Source organism: Ranitomeya imitator, chromosome 1, assembly GCF_032444005.1.
Source record: "Ranitomeya imitator isolate aRanImi1 chromosome 1, aRanImi1.pri, whole genome shotgun sequence".
Classification (NCBI taxonomy): domain Eukaryota; kingdom Metazoa; phylum Chordata; class Amphibia; order Anura; family Dendrobatidae; genus Ranitomeya; species Ranitomeya imitator.
Genome location: NC_091282.1, coordinates 1,184,892,960 through 1,184,909,692, shown reverse-complemented (window position 1 = coordinate 1,184,909,692; position 16,733 = coordinate 1,184,892,960). Strand labels below are relative to the sequence as shown.

Below are 16,733 nucleotides of genomic sequence, written 5' to 3'. Positions count from 1 at the left end.
CAACAGATTACAGGGAATCTGAAATAAGGATTGGACACCCCCAGATTAAGTTTTCCCTGCGAAACGTGAAACAGAAGTGGTGTGTCCTTGGTGATTTACTAAAGTCTATTTTCCGTTGATACCTTGGTAATATCTGTCTACATATTTAGCCTAAGGAGTTTTTCTGGTCCTTAACGGAAAAAGAAAAAGTCAGATGGCCGCATAAATTAGACCAAGATGGAACTGCGATGCATGGACTGGCTCTTCAGACCCGAGTACGACAGCTTCAAATATTTCTATACAGCTGACATGCTAGGGTCATCCTTTATACGGCAACCTGACTGCGCTCTAAGGCAGAGGATTTTGAGAATTGCAGGATTTGGAACTCGGTATCAATCAGCATAAGGCCATGTTCACACAGTACGTTTTTTACTGCGGAACCGCAGCGGTATTGCCGCTGCGGTTCCGCAGTTTTCCATGCAGGGTACATAACAATGTAACCCTATGGAAAACAGTCACTGCTGTGCACATGGTCCGTAATTTCGTTTAAAAAGCCGCGCAGAATAGCTGCGGCAAAAAAGAAGGAGCATGTCACTTCTTTTTCCTGAACCGCAGCGGTTCTGCACCCATAGACCTCCATTGTGAGGTCAAAATCGCAGTAAAACCCGCAGATCAAAAATATATCTGCGGGTTTTACTGCGATTTGATGTGCAGAACCGCTGCAGCAGGAAGTGCGGGGGAGCGGGCGGAAGTGCGTGGGCGGAGTGTGGCTGCCCCCCCGTGCTCCGATCCCGCCCCCCGATGCCCCTCCCCCCGTGCTCCGATGCCCCCCCCAGTGCTCCGATGCCCCCCCGTGCCCTAATCTCCCCCCCTTATACTTACCCGGCGTCCCGGTGTCCGTCCGGCCGTCTTCTCCCTGGGCGCCGCCATCTTGCAAAATGGCGGACGCATGCGCAGTGCGCCCGCCGAATCTGCCGGCTGGCAGATTCGCTCCAAAGTGCATTTTGATCACTGAGATATAACCTATCTCAGTGATCAAAATAAAAAAATAGAAAATGACACCCCCCCCCACTTTGTCACCCCCATTGGTAGGGACAATAAAAAAATTAAGATTTTTTTTTTTTTTTTTTCACTAAGGTTAGAATAGGGGTAGGGGTAGGGTTAGGGGTAGGGTTAGGGTTAGGGTTAGGGGTAGGGTTAGGGGTAGGGTTAGGGGTAGGGTTAGGGGTAGGGTTAGGGTATTTTCAGCCATTTTAGCCCTAAAAAGCTTCCTAGGAAACACACAGTCTCTGCATAGAAAACTGCATAAAAAAAGGATAAAAAAACGCATCAATAAACGCATCAAAAAACGCATCAAAAAAGGACAAAAAAAGGACCAAAAAAAGGACCTGCGTTTTCTGCCAAGAGCTGCAGTTTTTTAAAAAAACTGTCCTGAAAAAAAAAGGATGGAAATCCTGAACGTGTGAACATACCCTAAGAGTGTTGAAACTATAGCGATTGGGAAAAATTAAACAGAATTTAAGGATGGAGCTTCATTTTGAAGGGAAGGTCGGCTGACTGACAGCAACACTGGTCACATGATGCCCCTGGAAGAGGAAGCTAGGACACTAGTGGGGTAGACTGATGGCAGTACAGAACAATAACTGTGGATTTTAGTTTTACTTTTGCACCACCCTGGGTGCCATAAGAAACTGTTATAACTCAATGGACAACCCCTTTAAGGAAATTGTATATTACAAAACAGCAGCTAGGCTTTTTTTATTCGTGTGGCAAAAAAATAACTATGTTGTCCTATGTCCTCAATCTAAATACTGTGTTCAAGGCAGATGGGCTTGTTTGGAACCCACACATGACAACTCACCTAAAATGGTCGGAAAGCTCCAAGAGAAAGAGATAATGCCCGGATTAAACTGCTGGGACGCAGCATCATCAGACTCAGCACTGGCATCTAGAAACACATTCAGAGGACGGGAATATGGAAGTGCCCTTTAATAAAAAGCACATGGGCAAAAATGGGTGTGTTTAATTGGTGGGGATCCTCTGTTTCTCTCACAGACTATTTGGCAAGTATGCTTATTATTTATGGGGACCTACATAGGTTTCAGGACTGCAGCCCATGTGTACACTGTCCTATTTTAGGACCTGATCAGATATCAAAGTCAAACATTAGAATAATGTCAGTTTGGGGATAAATACCCTGTCTGAAAACTGACTTTGATAAGTGACTGACATCTAAATCAGATGTGACTTTGACATCTGACTTTGATATCGGAGTTTTACAAGTGACTCTGATAACTGACCTTGACAACTGTCTCAGATATCTGACTCTGACATCTGACTCTGACATCTGACTCTGACATCTGACTCGGACATCTGACTCGGACATCTGACTCGGACATCTGACTCGGACATCTGACTCGGACATCTGACTCGGACATCTGACTCGGACATCTGACTCGGACATTTGAGTTTGATATCTGAGTTTGACATCTGAGTTTGACATCTGAGTTTGACTCTGACACCCAACTTATTATTTGCTTATTATATATTACTACCTAAATATCTAATCAAATAATTAACGAACCTATAGCTTAATGGTAAGGCACCAGTGTGACACTTCGTTGTGGTTTGAAAGGATGATAATAATAATACTACTAATAATAATAATAAAAAAGGTCACTGTCTGCTACTGTGACTTGAACCCAAAATTCCAACTTCATGGAATGGAGCATCTTAGTTTAAATCTCAGGAGCAAAAAAATTGAACTTTGCTTTTTAAATTATGCTGGCTAGCACACAAACTCCAGTAATGTTTGACTTTGATATTTGACTTTCTTCCCACATCAGAAAGAGAAACACAATTACTTTAAGACAGGCTGAATAGGGATGGATGCTCGGGTCCGTCGAGTTCAGCTAAACTTTATAAAAAAAAAATTAGGTTTGGGTACGAGAATAGTACCCGAATTCAAACCCAATCGGCGGTTCCCATGCTCTCATCTGTGTGACAACATGGGAAACACTGTCTCTGATCGGTGGTAAACTTACTGATGTCACTGCCAGTCACAGCACTGCGGTTCCCACGCTGTCACACAGATGACAGCATATGAGCCAGCAGCTGTGACCGGTAGTGAAAAGGTTACCGTCGGTCAGGCATCGGCTCATGAGTACTACACTCATCAGCATATTCCTGATCTTGCTGATAGCAGTGAGAGCAGGTGACACTGATGAGAGTATTCACCAGCCAGCACCTGTGCATAGTAATAAAGATGTCAGTGTGATATATAATTAGTGCAGTGCATGTGTAGCTTACTGTACATGTATTTAGCTAAAAAAGAAATAAATTATAAAAATGGCGTGGTCCCCCCTTATTTTTAATACCCAGCTGAGGAAAAGCAGACAGCTGGGGGGCTGGTGTTATTATTCTGTGAAGGGGCCAATAAACATGGAGCTTCCCAGGCTATTAATATCACCTCACAGCGGTATGCGCAGCCTTTACTGGTTATTAAAAAGGAGGACCCCCCCCAAAATTACATGGGTTCCCCCTATTTTAATAATCAGCAAAGGATAAATAGACAGCTGGGGGCTGATATCAATAGGTTGGGAAGGGGCCATGGATACTGGCCCCCTTCCAGACTAATAACACCAGCCCTCAGCCACCCCAGAAATGCATCCATTGTATGTGCCAATTCTGGAGCCTAGCCTCTGCTCTTCCCGCTTGCCCTGGTGCATTGGCAAGTGACCCCATTCCGTCACATCTCCTCCAGTCCCATTCCCCTGCTGTCACCTCTCACCTAACAAAAATATTCAACCTCTCTCTCTCTCTTCCGGTATCTTTCCCTCCTCATTTAAGCATGCCATCATACATCCAATACTTAAAAAACCATCCCTCGACCAAAATTGTGCCGATAACTATAGACCTGTCTCTAATCTTCCCTTGATCTCTAAACTCCTCGAGCGCCTGGTCCACTCCCGTCTTACCCGCTATCTCTCAGATAAATCTCTTCTCGACCCTCTTCAATCTGGTTTCCGCTCTTTACACTCTACTGAAACTGCCCTCACTAAAGTCTCTAATGACCTACTAACAGCTAAATATAACGGTCACTACTCCATGCAGATTCTCTTGGATCTCTCTGCAGCATTTGACACTGTGGATCATCAGCTCCTCCTCACTATGCTCCGCTCGATCGGCCTCAAGGATACCGTTCTCTCCTGTTCTCCTCCTATCTCTCTGACCGCTCTTTCATTGTATCCTTCGCTGGTTCCTCCTCTTCTCACCTTCCCCTTACTGTTGGGGTTCCTCAAGGATCAGTCCTAGGCCCCCTCCTCTTCTCTTTGTATACTGCCCCTATTGGACAAACAATCAGTAGATTTGGTTTCCAGTACCATCTCTATGCTGATGACACCCAATTATACACTTCTTCTCCTGATATCACGCCTGCCTTTTTAGAAAACACCAGTGATTGTCTTACCGCTGTCTCTAACATCATGTCCTTCCTCTAGCTGAAACTGGACCTGTCAAAAACTGAACTCCTCGTGTTTACTCCCTCTACTAACCTACTTTTGCCTGACATTGCCATGTCCGTGTGCGGTTCCACCATTACTCCCAAGCAACATGCCCGCTGCCTTGGGGTCATCCTTGATTCCGAGCTTTCATTCTCCCCCCACATCCGATCACTGGCTCGCTCTTCTTATCTGCATCTCAATAAACATTTCTAGAATTCGAACTTTTCTTACTTTTGACTCTGCAAAAACTCTTACTGTTTATCTTATTCCTTCTTGTCTGGACTATTGTAACTCTCTACTAATCGGCCTCCCTCTTACCAAACTCTCCCCTCTGCAATCTGTCCTGAATGCTGCAGCCATGATCATATTCCTCACCAATCGTTACTCCGATGCCTCTACCTTGTGCCAGTCATTACACTGGTTACCCATCCACTCCAGAATCCAGGAAAAACTTATTACCCTCATCCACAAAGTGCTCCATGGCTCAGCACCACCCTACATCTCTTCCCTGGTCTCAGCCTACCACCCTACCCGTGCTCTCCGTTCTGCTAATGACCTGATGATAACATCCTCAATAATCAGAACCTCCCACTCCAAGACTTTTCATGTGCTGCGCCAATTCTCTGGAATGCACTACGCAGGTTAATACGATTAATCCCTAAACCCCACAATTTTAAGGGTGCCCTAAAAATGCATTTGTTCAGACTGGCCTATCGCCTCAACGCATTAACCTAACTATCCCTCTGTGGCCCATTCAAAAAATTTAAACAATAATCAGGTTCCTAGCATCATGTTCCCATATGCTTTATGCAGTTGTTAGCCCTCTGTGTCTGTACTGTTACATATTTAGGCTGTTAACTGGTTCATGCAGCTTTACATGAACACCGGAGCCTTACACTATGGCTGGTCCGAATAACTAAAGCAATTGTTACCATCCACCTTTCGTGTGTCCCCTTTTTCCTCATAGTTTGTAAGCTTGTGAGCAGGGCCCTCATTCCTCTTGGTTTCTGTTTTGATCGGTGTTTATTGTTATGCTGTAATGTCTATTGTCTGTACAAGTCCCCTCTATAATATAAAGTGCTGCGGAATATGTTGGCGCTATATAAATAAAAATTATTATTATATTATTATAAGTGGGGTGATTAGTTTTGGGGTTGATGTCAGCTTTGTAATCTCAGCTGACATCAAACCCAGAGGTGAGTAATGGAGAGGTGTCTTTTGAACAGCCCCATTACTAACTCCATAGTGAAAATTAATAAGGACACACACAGAAAAAAGTCCTACAATTGAACAAAACACTCCTCGACAAATCCCTTCTTTTCCCATTTATTAACATTAAAAAAAAACAGAAATCAAAGTATTCCTCATCTGTCTGCCATTAATCCATAATAATATCTCACCAACTCTGAGACATCTCGTTGCACTGCTGAGCGGTGACATCAATAATGTGACCGCTCAGCAAGACAGCCAGATGAAACTGAGCTGAGCGTCAGAACGCGGCTGCATGTGATTGACAATAACCATAATGGGGCCCTGTTCTCACATTCTCATACAGTGACTGAAGTCAGTGAGCTGACCGGGGTTCATCACCTATGAACTCTGGTGACCTTTCTCACATCAGCTATATATTGAGCAATAGGCGGAAGTACTAATGGTGGCCTCTGTGGTCCAGTTTTACCCAATTCAACCTCACTGTGAGCTGTGTTCTCATTCCTCATTGGAGTCTCACGGGTGTTACAAGAGATAGAAAAAGTAGACACCAAGTGACAAACCCTCCTTGAGAAAGATGCAAGTGTGAACCAAAGACAAAAGGGTTGACTTTTACTATTTCTTCCACCACCCATTGCCCTATATACAGTCCTACCATGAGATTTAATCATCCTTCGAAGGAACATAGTGAAATAAGTAAACCTTGGTCTAAGCCACCCTTGGTCTAAGCCGCCCTTGGTCTAAGCCGCCCTTGGTCTAAGCCACCCTTTGGCCTAAGCTACCCTTGGTCGAAGCCAACCTTGGTCTAAGCCAACCTTGATCTAAGCCAACCTTGGTCTATGTCAACTTTGGTCTAAGCCACCCTTGGTCTAAGCCGCCCTTGGTCTAAGCCGCCCTTGGTCTAAGCCGCCCTTGGTCTAAGCCGCCCTTTGGCCTAACCTACCCTTGGTCGAAGCCACCCTTGGTCTTAGCCAACCTCGGTCTAAGCCAACCTCGATCTAAGCCAACCTTGGTCTATGTCAACCTTGGTCTATGCCAACCTTGGCACTAAGGAGTTGAAAAACCTTTCTTTCACAAACCGCACCACTCTTTTGCATTGTCGGTATCTGGTAGCGCACCTCAGACCACTTCACTTGAATGAGTTGAGCTGCACTACAAGGTACAACCCATGGAAAAGAGTGGAGCCATTTTCAAAAGAAGGCAGCCATATTTTTTTATGGAAGACTTTTTATTTCTTTTTTTAGTTGTTAATAAAAAAAACCTCATGGAGCCTTTCAGGGTTTAGTGATTAGTGACAATGGCACAGATTTTCTTGACACATGAAATGTGGGTCTAGATGGAACATGAGATATTTTATGGATATAGTTAACACATAAGACATTTAAAAGAATTGTAAAAAAAAAGATGGAGACAAGACAACAAAATTCCCTTCTCATGCATCCACAAAACAATGTCCATTACCTACAGGAATCACATCACAATGGCATTCCTGTCCTTACCTTTGAAGAAAGGGATGTAATGATGCCTGAATGTAGATGTAGGGCTTGTATGTTGGGACAGGGAGATGCAGCTACTGGTACCGAAAGGATCAGTACCAGCTGATAAGGCAACAAAAAAGGAAATTAATAGAATGGTTTAGCTCCACGGTGGAACTCATGCAGAATCGACAGCAAAGATACATTGCAAAGCATTGAAAATAATAGAAGCAAATGTTTTGCAGTTTTCTCGCTGCATGAGTTCATGCAGAGGTATCTACTCAGCTTAAGATCCGATTCTCGGAAAGGAATTGGTTGATGCTTTCCTCATTCAAAGACCAAGCAACAACGCATGTCAGGAGACACTCAACGCCACCATGCGGACCCTCACTAGCTTTCTACTTCATGGAAGAACCTCATCCTACAACATCCAAATTATTATACCATATTATTATAGGGATCATGAATGGAATCATGAGGCCATCATAAACCGATCTGAGGGTGAAACAATTTTGGGGCATGGGGTGAAATCAAATCATCCGTGACACTCATAGATAAATTAGCTGGTGTCTGGTGATCAAGTTGGAAAAATCCCTTTTTGTTTTTTTTCATAACTTAGTCCTTTGTCTTCAGCATTCAGTAAAGTGTCCCGTTCCTAGTATTCAAAGGTTTTCTGCTATTGGTGTCCATTGGTCTAGTGCAGTTCAGTACCTAGTCCTTTATGTCCAATATATCTGTCTTTGGTCGATCTACTATTTTTCACTTATATCTGACAGCAAGATTTTGCTACGTAAACATGATGAAGGGGCAGAGATCCTGATTCCAGAGATGTGTCACTTACTGGGCTGTGTTTTGCTGTTTCAATACAATCAGTGTTTTATCAGAAGAGATCATCACTAGAGGACTAAGTGTCTCGTGCTTCCTGGTCCTTCCCACCCCCACTGATATAGGGCTCAGCATTCAGAGCTCTGCTGCAGAGAAATCTGTGATTCTATCGCAACTGCGCACTCAGTAAACTTAGGCTGGTTTCACATTTGCGTTTTGCGTTTTTGCGCAAAAAAAATGCAAAAAAAGCATGCCTTTTTTTCCCTATACTTAACATTAAAAACGCATGCTTTTTTTTCCCTATACTTAACATTAAACACGCATGCTTTTTTTTGCATGCGTTTTTGCAACGCATGCGTTTTTTCTCTGCATGCGTTGTGTTGCAGAAATGCAACATGTAGTAATTTTAGCGGCGTTTTTTTTTTATAGAAAAACACAAGAATACACACTGAAAAGCCACCCCCCAACCCTAACCTTAGGGATCCTAACCCTAAGGGTTAGGGTTAGGATCCCTAGGGTTAGGGTTAGGATCCCTAGGGTTAGGGTTAGGGTCCTTAGGGTTAGGGTGCCTAGGGTTAGGGTTAGGGTGCCTAGGGTTAGGGTTAGGGTCCCTAGGGTTAGGATCCCTAGGGTTAGGGTTAGAGTTTGTGTTAGAGTTTGTGTTAGAGTTTGTGTTAGAGTTTGTGTTAGAGTTTGTGTTAGAGTTTGTGTTAGAGTTTGTGTTAGAGTTTGTGTTTGGGTTAGGGTTAGAGTTTATGTTTTAGGGTTAGGGTTAGGATTCCTAGGGTTGCTAGGGATCCTAACCCTAACCCTAGGTATTTCTGTTTATATTGAGTTTTCTAGTTGATTTTGATGATTGGCAGCTGTCACACACTTCTCATCATGCGTTTCAAAAGCGCAAACACAGGAAAAAAATGCATGTAAACGCGTCAAAACGCCGCGTTTGCGGTAAAACATGCAAAAACGCATGCGCCTAAAAAAACGCAGCGTTTAAACGCATTTTTTCACCAAATGCGTTTGCGTTTAAAACGCTGCGTTTTTAAACGCAAATGTGAAACCAGCCTAAGTGACACATCACTGGAATCAGGGTTTCGGTCAATACATCATGCTGTTGTCAGATTACATAGCAAAAAAACCCGCTGACAGATTCCCTCTAAGACTTTGTGTTCCAACACTGATATCTACGATATTGAGAACAAGCATTCTAGAAACGCTTGTCTCGTGATAACTGTGCGGGCCAAACAGGCTGCATATCACCCGACGAATGAGCAAAACGCTTGTTCATTGGGTGAAACGATCTTTTGGACTAAATAAAAGATCATTGTTCCCGGGAGCGCATCGTCCTGTATAAAATGGATTCGTGCTTCCAAGCAGTACGGAATAAGCAGTATGCAGTATGCCCGTGTATAAGCAGTATGCCTGTGTAAACAGGCTATTAAACGACTGATATTTAGCAATCGGCAGTTGTCTAAACTGTTAACACTGTGTAAACGCATCTTTATAAAGGAGCGGCAGTCATCCGACAGCTGTTTCCTGGTCTGGAACCCAGAAATGGTAGAAGGCACCCTCCTGTCAATCACACGGTCGGCGTACACGGCACCTTGCGTGGTGATGAAACATGTATGGTGACTGTCAATGCGGCAGGTTGCCTTCCCTCGACCGAGCTGCGACCCTTGAATTAAACATTCGGCAGCAAGTTGCACACAACCTTGTAAGTAACCTGCATGGAAATTGACTGTATTCTTTTTTTTCTAACAGCCAAATATCGCATGACAACGACTTTTAGAGATGTCGCATTGGGTTTCTTGGTCACCACTTGTCTGACCGGACTGCTGCACAATACATAGTAACCCCAGGTATCGGGTTTTTTTACTTAATTTGCTGACTTGACAGTTTATAGGTGATTTCCTTACAGTACTGCTGTAAAGAAAACATAGCGGTGGTTCTTGATTTTTTTTGGACCGCATTATGTTAAATGAAGTAAGATGGAAAGAGAAATCAGATTTTGCAAAGATGAAAAATTACTACCTGGATGGTAAAAACATCATTTACATAAAGGTCAGAAAACATTTTGCAGAGTTGACCAGTAGTAGTAGAAAAACAGGAGTGATTTTCTCTTACAACAGTGCCACCCCTGTCCACAGGTGGAGAGTGGTACTGCAAACAAGTACAAAGTACCACAAGCATACAGCAGGGGGCAGACTTCTACCTGGTGCAGAGGACTCTTTGTAAACCCAATGTCCATATTGAAAATGGCTTATGTTATTGAAAATGTCGGCCACCATAACACATCTACGAGTCTTTACAACCAGGAGATTTAGATATTTGAAAGCAAACATATAATAAAGAAGACTGAGAATAGAAAACAATAAATAAAACTAAAGTGAATAAAAAAGATAATACAATATAGAGATACTCAGCCAATAAAGAAAAAAATATGTAAAATATTAAGGTTCATGGAAACCTTTCACATTGATGGCGTTTAATAGAATTGTGCACCAATATCATGAAATCTGCACTGTGGATTTTAGTCAGTCAGTCCCTATTTTGGCTTCGCGGCAGTGCATGGACTATAAAACCGCACCTATTTGGGAAATTTTATAAACAGGGTTCAAAGAAGTTTAATAGACCAAATTTGTCATCAAATCTCTGCTATAAGAGGGGCTCAATATGGATTTTACAAGCTCACTGTGTTCCTCGTGGGTGGGGCTGACCTGCTCTTGACTCCTCCCACATTTCTATAGTCATTATATTAGAAGTGGCTTCAGAGTCAAAACACGTCTTTCCCCTTCCTCTGCGTACCCCAAATATATGAGCGGTTACTGCATTATTTACTTTGAAATCTGGATTCATACACGGAGCGTAGACGACCACTAGAATATACATGTACACTAGTACGCTGAATTATCTGGTAATATTTTCTTCATTCCAATGGTCAGGTGTGTTTTACTGTGTAGATGTTACAGTAATGGAGACATAATGGACTATTTACCTGTCCGGCTGTAGTGCTGGGGTGAGTGAGATGTTGGGGTGTATCGTCCATAGCCAATGGAACCAGTGGAGCTTGGGCTGGACGCCCTGTACTGTTTTAGTGACCGGTCATCCAGGTCTCCCTTAAAAATAAAACAGACTTATTATTACTCATCTGTCTTCTATACAATCCCATAAATATAACCAACAAAAGCACAAACCTTCTGACTCGCAACCATCAGTACGAGCGTGAGTAACCGATTTACTTGTGAAAGTCATTGGAGAGCATCCTACAGCATCATATGTACCGGAACTTTCATTCATGACTATTCATAAAGGAGCATTTTAGTTACTTATAAGATCACTAAATGGTGGCCCGATTCTAACGCATCGGGTATTCTAGAATATGTATGTAGTTTATTTATGAAGTTTTCAGAATAATGCAATTTACACAAAGGATTCAGCCGACCGGACTGCGCCTGTCGCTGATTGTTCGCGGCCGGGCGTGAAGCCAGGGCCGGCTCCAGGTTTTTGAGGGCCCCGGGCGAAAGAGTCTCAGTGGGCCCCCTCTTTAACACTTACCACGATTCATGATGCACAGATACAGCTGAGAAATATAGCACAGCCCACGTAGTATATAACACAAGCCCACGTAGTATATAGCACAGCCAAGTAGTATATAACATAGCCCACGTAGTATATAACACAGCCCACGTAGTATATAGCACAGCCACGTAGTATATTGTACAGCCACATAGTATATAACACAGCCCACGCAGTATATAACACAGCCCACATAGTATATAGCACAGCCACAAAGCATATAGCACAGCCACGTAGTATATTGCCCAGCCACATAGTATATTGCTCAGCCATGTAGTATATTGCCAGCCACGTAGTATATAGCACAGACACGTAGTATATTGCCCAGCCACGTAATATATTGCACAGCCACGTAGAATATTGCACAGCCACGTAATATATTGCACAGCCATGTAGTATATAGCACAGGGAAATAGTATAAAACACTGCCCATGCAGTATATAACCCAGGCCACGTAGTATAGAGCACAGCAATGTAGTATATTGCCCAGCCACGTAATATATACCACAGCCACGTAGTATATAGCACAGCCCACATAGTATATAGCACAGAGATGTAGTATATAACACAGCCCACGCAGTATATTGCACAGCCCACGTAGTATATTGCACAGCCCACGTAGTATGTTGCACAGCCCATGCAGTATCTAACACAGCCCACAGAGTATATAGCAATGTGGGCACCATATCCCTGTTAAAAAAGAATTAAAATAAAATAGTTATATACTCACCCTCTGTCGGCCCCCGGATCCAGGCAAGACGTTTACCGACGCTTCTCGCGACGCTCCGGTCCCAAGAGTGCATTGCGGTCTCGTGAGATGATGATGTAGCGGTCTCGCGAGACCGCTACGTCATCATCTCGCGAGACCGCAATGCATGGACCGGAGCGTCGCGAGGAGCGGGAAAGGCTTGGGCTGGATCCGGGGGCCGACAGAAGGTGAGTATATAATAATTTTTATTTTTTTAATTATTTTTAACATTAGATCTTTTTAGTATCGATGCTGCATAGGCAGCATCAATAGTAAAAAGTTGGTCACACAGGGTTAATAGCTGCGTCAACGGAGTGCGTTACACCGCGGCATAACGCGGTCCGTTAACGCTGCCATTAACCCTGTGTGAGCGCGGACTGGAGGGGAGTACGGAGTGGGCACTGACGGCAGGGGAGTAGGGAGCGGCCATTTTGCAGCCGCTCTGTACCCGTCGCTGATTGGTCGTGGTCGTTTGACCGCGACCAATCAGCGACTTGGGATTTCCGTGACAGACAGACGGAAGTGACCCTTAGACAATTATATAGTAGATGCCAACTTCTTTCTAAAATCTGTCTGAATTATATCTATGGTGATGTTAGGGGGTTGAAACCTGGGCAGTTGCACAGAGCCTCCAATCCAAGAAGGGCTACTGTACGGCTGTTCATCTGCCAACAAAGCATGCAGGCATTAGTTGGGTGCAATCTTACAGACTACTTATTGAAATACACCTATCCTATACCTATGGGGCTATGTACACAACAGATAGCCGTCAGCTGAATGATGGTTTCACCAATTGTTTGGCTCTCTCACAGTGCCAGGCACTCTTGTATTCTCTATGATAGAGATGCTGCCAGACTCCTCTGGCAGCGTCTTGTCAAGAACATAATGGAACCTGCCGGATTCTTATGGGTGGCACCCATACACATTAGACAGCCTGGCCGACGTTAAATCTCTTCCCCTTATGCAGGTAGAGTTATTACGGGAGGCAGAATTGTTTGCGACCTGCGTTATTCCCAGTACTAAGGACGGGCACACAGTGTTTCTCTGACCGCTCGTGATGCAGCCAACAACTTCCATTTGAATCCTCGAAAAACATGATTCACACGTGCCCCCGACAAAGTCATTAACTTCTATGAGGCAAATGGAGTTCAAAATATAAAACTTTAGACTCCTTTTGACCTCTTTTCTGGCAGTGTCCGGAAAGAGTCTTTAATGGACAACACTTTAGAGCCTTGATAAAAAGATGGACACAGCCGAAAAGGAGGCCAAAAGGACAGAGACCATATTGTGGACTTTAGTCTGCCGAACTGAAGTCAATGACTCAATTGGGGGAGGGGGGCACATCTAAATTACGTTTTTCCCTAAGGAATAATGAACAGGCAGAGAAACTCAATGTGGAAACTTGCAGGTAAAGGGAGACACTCCTCGGTCAGACACCTGTACACACTTTCAGATCTTTCCTTTTTGCAAACCATACACATGAGAAAAACAAATATGATAGTTAAGCAATGAGAAGTATGAAAAATGACAAAAAAAATTATATTTTTCAAAATATAAACTATAGCCAAGGCCGTAGGTTATATTGGAAAAAAACTGGTGACTGGTTCCCTTTACCATATCAGTTGGACCAGTCCTTAAAAACACCCGCATTTACTGTAAATTGCACAGCTAAGGGCTCATTCACACATCTGATTTTTACACATACTGATAATTCTGATCAGAGTTTGGTCCAATTAATCCAAGAAATAAAAGAAAACCTTTCTCCACCTTCTCCTTTCTGCCTTCCTGAAAGTACGTGAAAATTAGACTGCACTCGGATGTCATCTGAGTTCAGTCCGATTTCTTCATGGCCCCATTGACCTGCATTGTTGATTTTGTATCCGACCCTTGGATGAGTTACGTGAGGCTTAATTTCTAAGACAAGAGTGAAATTTGTGGCCAATCCACAGAAAAATCTGCTGCAAAACATAGATGTGGATTTTAGATTTTGGCGACAGAAAAAGATTGCATGTCGAAATTTTGTTAAAAAAAGTGTCAGAAGCAGCGCCACTCTTGTCCATGAGCTGAATGTAGTATTGCAGTCCATCTCTATTCCAGCAAATAGGGCTGAGCCGCAGGACTTTAATGGGGCACATCACGATATGGGTATGGAATTTTTAGGGTTTTTTTTTTACCTTAGGCTTCTCTGTAGGACTCTCAAAAAAAAAGTGTTGGAAAATAAACATTAATGGCACCAAAAGAATTTTGTAGAAATGCTATAAAATATGCATCACATTAGTGCCATTTTTTTTTTAAACAAGCATTTCAACAGGCTGAGTGATGACCCATCATGTCTCCGGACAAAACTGCATTGCCCATCAAATTATTCTTAATTCTTTAGCATCTTTTCTTAAAAGTTATCATTCCTCTGTTATTCCTCCTGGAAATCTATGAATAAAGTGGCAAAATTGGGACAGGCATGCTATCACGCACCTCGCCCGCCTGTAGTAGTGAATGAACACACCAGCTTGCTCTCCAAAGTGTTGCGGCAAAGTCTTGCACTGACCGGTAAACACAGTTGGGCGCAGCTGTGCGGCGGCACCGTAGGACGCCAGCCTCAATATTCCCCTTGTGTTCAGGGTGTGTGTCAGAGGAGGTACAGACAAACTCTACTCACAAGGGGAATAGTAACACCCAATAGTAATTTTTTTTTATACCTATCCAAGAGGAATAACAGAGGAACGGCACAATGCAGAGTTCTAAGAACGCCAGAATTGGTATTTTATGGCAAATGTAAGAACTTACTAACACAGACGCATAAGGAGAGGTGATTGACTGCTCTGAAAAATATGTACAGTGCCTTAAAACCAGGGCTGTGGAGTCTGAGTCGGAGTCCTGAGTCGGAGCCCATTTTGGTGGAGTCGGAGTCATGGAAATTGAGGAGTCGGAGTCGGAGGTTTGGCTTACTGACTTCACAGCCCTGATAGGGCTCAGGAGTCGGAGTCATGGAGTCGGAGCCCATTTTGGTGGAGTCAGAGTCATGGAAATTGAGGAGTCAGAGGTTTGGCTTACCGACTTTACAGCCCTGACAGGGCTGTGGAGTCGGAGTCATGGAGTCGGAGCCCATTTTGGTGGAGTCGGAGTCATGGAAATTGAGGAGTCGGAGTCGGAGGTTTGGCTTACCGACTCGACAGCTCTGCTTGAAACACTAATCATACCCCGTGAAATTTTCCATTTTTTCACGTTACACTCACAAACTTAAATATATTTTATTTGGATTTTATGTTACATAGCCACACAAAGTATTAATCATTTGGAAAATGTAAAGGAAATGATTCATGGTTTTCTAATTATTTTAAAAATATGAATCTATGAATCGTGACGTGCATTTGATTTCAGCCCCCTGTAGTCTGTTATCCCTAAATAAAATCCTGAGTGACTAATTGCTTCCAGAAGTCAAATAATTAGTAAATTGAGTCCCCCTGTGTGCAATTTACTCTCAGTATAACTACAGCTGTTCCACATTGATATTTTCTCCCTGAACCCTGCTCATACAGGTACTATACAGATGATCAGGTTTTTAAATACATCAGATAGGGATTATATACATTAGATAGGACTGCTCTATTATGGGTATACCTTGGCGATTGGTGGAGCAGCTTAACATACTTTTTTCTGCAAAAAAACGTATTAACTAAATACCCTGTATTTTTGTATTTTTTCATCTTTTGACTAGCACTTGCTTATTTACTGTGACTTTTTTACAACAGAGTATTTTTTTACCTCTCTGTGCGCTTTTGTGTCTTCAAGCTGTTCTGTAAAGGCAGGGCCGCCATCAGGGCATTACAGCCGTGACTGACGTATGGGGCCCGGTGAGCAGAGGGGGCCCGCATCACCTGCTCACCGGGCCCCTACCGGCAGCCGCAGGCTGAACCGGGCCCTTAGCCGGCGCTACAGCTGGGGGGGCAGAAAGCTGGACACAGGGGGGGGCAGAAAGCTGGATACGGGGGGGGGGGCAGAAAGCTGGACACGGGGGGGGGGACAGAAAGCTGGACATGGGGGGGGGCAGAAAGCTGGACACGGGGGGGGGGCAGAAAGCTGGACACGGGGGGGGGGCAGAAAGCTGGACACGGGGGGGCAGAAAGCTGGACACGGGGGGGGGCAGAAAGCTGGACACGGGGGGGGGGCAGGAAGCTGGACACAGGGGGGGGGCAGAAAGCTGGACACGGGGGGGGGGCAGAAAGCTGGACACGGGGGGGCAGAAAGCTGGACACGGGGGGGGGCAGAGTGCTGGGCACAGATGGGGCAGAGTGCTGGACACAGATGGGGCAGAGTGCTGGACACAGATGAGGCAGAGTGCTGGACACAGATGAGGCAGAGTGCTGGACACAGATGGGGCAGAGTGCTGGACACAGATGGGGCAGAGTGCTGGACACAGATGGG

The 16,733-nt window shown here is 44.1% G+C and overlaps 1 protein-coding gene across 1 annotated transcript in view; it reads right to left on the bottom strand.

Moving 5' to 3' along the window:
- The window catches only part of ABLIM2 (actin binding LIM protein family member 2), a 288,154-nt gene that overhangs the window by 96,046 nt on the left and 175,375 nt on the right, over window positions 1–16,733 (bottom strand). Inside the window, exon 11 of the mRNA XM_069744770.1 lies at window positions 10,983–11,103. Coding sequence (XP_069600871.1) covers window positions 10,983–11,103 — 121 coding nt within the window. The remainder of the gene's footprint in view (window positions 1–10,982; window positions 11,104–16,733) is intronic.